The sequence below is a fragment of the Mus caroli genome, chromosome 4 (genome assembly GCF_900094665.2).
Source record: "Mus caroli chromosome 4, CAROLI_EIJ_v1.1, whole genome shotgun sequence".
In the NCBI taxonomy this organism is placed as follows: domain Eukaryota; kingdom Metazoa; phylum Chordata; class Mammalia; order Rodentia; family Muridae; genus Mus; species Mus caroli.
Genome location: NC_034573.1, coordinates 105,512,138 through 105,516,296, shown reverse-complemented (window position 1 = coordinate 105,516,296; position 4,159 = coordinate 105,512,138). Strand labels below are relative to the sequence as shown.

The 4,159-nt window shown below is 49.4% G+C and overlaps 1 protein-coding gene across 2 annotated transcripts in view; it reads right to left on the bottom strand.

The window, feature by feature from the left end:
* Window positions 1–395: 395 nt before the first annotated feature.
* Window positions 396–4,159, bottom strand: part of Tal1 (TAL bHLH transcription factor 1, erythroid differentiation factor) — a 14,329-nt gene continuing 10,565 nt past the window's right edge. For both annotated transcript variants that reach the window (XM_029475727.1, XM_021161039.2), the window contains exon 5: window positions 396–3,843. In XM_029475727.1, the coding sequence (XP_029331587.1) occupies window positions 3,395–3,843 (449 nt within the window). In that variant the 3' untranslated portion in view covers window positions 396–3,394. The remainder of the gene's footprint in view (window positions 3,844–4,159) is intronic.

The following is a 4,159-nucleotide window of genomic DNA, read 5'->3' as shown; positions in this document are numbered from 1 at the left end:
GTCAAGTGTAAAAGATGCAACCCCCACTGAGTCATCAGGAAATCTATGGACACCAATGGTGGGTAACAGCTACATTTTTCTGTCCTAAGCTCTCACTGGGAGCAATGGTCCCAACTTGGGAAAGTGATCTAACAAGGAGAAAGCTGACCCTACACAGAGAGGTCTAGGCTGTCTAGGGCTGCAAACACAAGGACAGGATACTGAAGCCCTTGGAGCCTTGCAGAAGGTGGGGGAAAGGAAACCCCCCAGAGGGCAGCCTCCTTCCTCCCGACAGGCTGAGACTGGAAGCTAGATCCTACTTCCTAAGAGCTGTGGAGCCAAGCCCTGTCAGCCTTTCCCTTTAATGTTCCCATTCTCAGACTCTAGGGGGCAAAGTCCAAGTACAAAGTCCAGGCCCCTTTGTAAAACTTTTATTTAGAAATCTTCCCCATATAACCTTATATATATATACACACACTATCATCACCACACTGGTATTTTTTTTTGTTTTTGTTTTTCAATAAAGAGTCACACGCCCACAGTGTTGGCCTCTAGGCTGTACAAATATCAAGGTACCCGGAGTAGTTACTCCTCTTCTGCAGAAAAAAACACAGAGACCAACACAGTTCATCACATACAGTACGACACTGACGGAAAGTGCTGGGCTTGCCCACAGACATGGCGTGCTATGTACACAGACTGAGGCAAGCCTTCGGCAGAGGGTCATGTACCACTGGGATCCCAAGTACGGCTAGACCCACCCAAAAGGCCAAAAAAAGCTGTCAGCTCACTCTAGTTGCTGTGCCCTTGGTTTTTGTTTCTGGAAAAGGATAAAAGTTGTACCATCTTGTCATTTGCCACCACAAATAAACATGAATTATTCTTGAAGGGTGGGATTCTCTCTGTGGTTCTGTTCATCACTGTTGTTTTTTTTTAATGTTTTCTCATGCTTACATTTCCCCCTTTGTACAGATATTGTTCTTGGAACGCTGCAATTTCTTTAAGGGCAAGGAAGAGACAGAGGAAGAAAGATATGGAGTATGGAGCATGAGAACAGAATTCAGGGTCTTCCTTAGATCTTACAAAGACCAAAACCCTGGCTCTTCCCTGCCCAGCCCCTTTAGAAACTTTAGCAATCTCTCACCCTTTCTCACTCCTGTTTCTTGCCTTGGAATCAGGGAGAAATTAAGATTAATCTTGAGAAATTAGCATCTACATAACTCAATGGAAAATATTTTATAATCCAAATGACACAAACACATCAACTGCCCAGGCCTGAACTCTCACAGCACGGTCAGTACTAAGGGTAATGAAGCTTCTTTTGTGTCTGCGCTGGGTGTAGAACACAGAACCCCATGTGTGCAATGCCCCCCCCCCACTTCGCTGCACCGGCCCTCTGTGCTCCAGAGCAGTCTTTAGGGACCCATTGGACTTCCAATGTTATGATCACAGTCCGTCCACACCACTGCCTAGCGTATTTATCCCAGTGAAGCTGCAAAGCTGATGTAGGGAACTGCAGCTTAGGCTCCCAACAAAAGTGTGATCCCTCTCATAGAATCCACCTACAGAGCCACAGTTTTCATTCCCAACTCATTCCACTAAGAAGCAAACACAGCTTTGGACCCATTTCCTCACGGGTCAGACCCCTTGGACTAACTCCCACGCAATGGGAAAGAACCACCCTTAATGTTCATGTGATAGGAGACAAAGAATCACAATGCCTTAGTAGCTGACCACATTGTCCCATTACCTGGGGGCCTTCAGTACTTAATAGGAAGGGGAGGGGAGCAGGAACGGGATCAGTCTCTGTCTGCCTAAGTCTATACTCAGGCTCCATCATGGTGTGAACTGAAACATCATGCTGAAACTCCAACAGAAAAGTGATGGGCTCATATGTTACATGATGGGGCCTTTGGATATTTTCTCTCTAGCTCAAAGGCAGAGAGTGAGTGAGAACTGAGTGACACCAATACAATAACAGATACACAGGACTTCTGTGCACTTTGTGTCATGAGCTTGAACTTCATTATAGGCAGGCCTAGCTTTAGGACAGATCGGTCCCACCGCCTGGATTGACACAGGGGAAAAACAATGGGGTATTTGTCCATACTACAAAAGGATTCTCCACTTTACAAAATGACTTTCAGGGGTTCTGTCTTTAAAAGATGGAGGAGAAGGGTCTGCTTTACAAAGCTTTCATGTACAAGTTTTAGAGGGGGCACTCGTTTCATGTTAAACCAACCTACCATGCACACACGTAGGGCCTGCAGTTGTGTGAGGGGAGAGAACTTAAAGTTAAGCTGAGCAAAGGTGCATGCCCAGGTCTCAGCCAGGGCCTTGCCTCTGACTGGACTCCTTGCCTTAGCATCAGGCTGCATCTTGGGTGGTATCATGGCCTAGAGTTGCCAACCAACAACTGGTCAGGCAGAATCCTAAATAGAGTACAGGACAGTTTGTCCTCCATTTGGACATCCACACCATCAGCCAACAGACATCTTGCAATGGGAAGCTTCCTTCGGGCTTCCTGGGGAAGCTTTATGAGCTGCACAGCCCCAGCACCAACATGCAATGCACCAGCACTCTATCCTTTGCTCTCCTGCACAAACAGGGATGCGCTGGAGTTGAAACCCAGTGCCCCAAAACACTCTTGCTTTGCTTGCCCTACTGTCACTTTCCCTTTCTGTGCCTGCACACAGCCCAACAAAGCATGCTCAAGGCTGCTGACTTGGTCCTCACAGCCACAGGATAGGAAGGCAAGTCTCAGTGGGGGAGAGAGCTCTGATTCCCTGGAGCAAAAGGGGTTGTTGGGTTTTCTGCCCCAGCTGGTTGAGAGCAGGTTGTCTGTTTACTGGCCATCTTTTCCAACCAGGCCCTGAAGAAGGCACCTCGAGGCTTGACTCTCCACAGCAGCTGGCAAGCTGGATGGATCAACATGGACCTGGGTGAAGATGGGGCTCAAGAAATGGTCAGCTCTTGGGTACCTATGTATTTGAACAGAAGCTGCCACAAAAGCCACCCAGCCAGCTCGGGATGGGAGAAAGGCAAGGCAGAGGCCAACTGGATGCCTCAGGTAACAGGTGACAACCCCAGATCTTGTCCAAAACAAGGCTCACAAACTCTAGACCAAAACTAGACACTTGAGCCTCATCATTGGGGAAATCTTTGGGCTTGGGAAAGGGAGAAGACCGTGCCATCTTCAGAAAAAGTACCTACTACTTCACTCTGTTTGCCTCTTCTGTTTCCATGCAGGAAACAGAAATGCCAGCCTAGGGTCAGTTGGGACTTCCCAAAGTTCAGACTGTAAGGGAAGTTCACATAAGTCCATTGACCTGCTTCTCATCCCACCTGCCCTGAAGCCCAGCAACCCAGGGCCCTAAAGGTCCCTGCCTGCTGGCCCTGAGCAGCCCCAGACGCATCACCGGGGGCCAGCCCCCTCAGCAGCAGGCAGCAGGGCAGGATGGAGGCTGCGGGAAGTGTGCTTGGGTGTTGGCTCCTCTGTGTAACTGTCCGGGCTGGCTGCCCCATCCAGAGAGCTGCCACAGCTGGAGTTGGGGGAAAGCACGTCCTGTAGAAGGTCTTCAGGGGGGATGCCACCCCCTGCCCCACCCCCACCAGCTCCCACCACGGGGTCCTTGCCGGGCTTGGCACGCTGGGTGCCTTCCTCCTCCTGGTCATTGAGTAACTTGGCCAGGAAATTGATGTACTTCATGGCAAGGCGGAGGATCTCATTCTTGCTTAGTTTCTTGTCTGGTGGGTGGGTGGGGATCAGCTTTCTGAGCTCAGCAAATGCCCCATTCACATTCTGTTGCCGCCATCGTTCCCGACTGTTGGTAAAGATGCGCCGCACTACTTTGGTGTGAGGACCTGAGGGTAGAAGGACGTGGGTTAGAGGCAGGTAGAGACCTCCAACTATGAGGCAGTGTTACTATCTGTTCACCAGTTTCCTGCCACCACCACCCCCTGCCCCTGCTAACAATTAGCTCTCTCTCTCTCTCTCTCTCTCTCTCTCTCTCTCTCTCTCTCTCTTTCTCTCTCTCTCTCGTTTTGTTGTTTTGTTTTTTCTTTATATATATATATATTATTAGGTATTTTCCTCATTTACATTTCCAATGCTATCCCAAAAGACCCCCATACCCTGCCCCCCACTCCCTACCCACCCACTCCCACTTTTTGGCCCTGG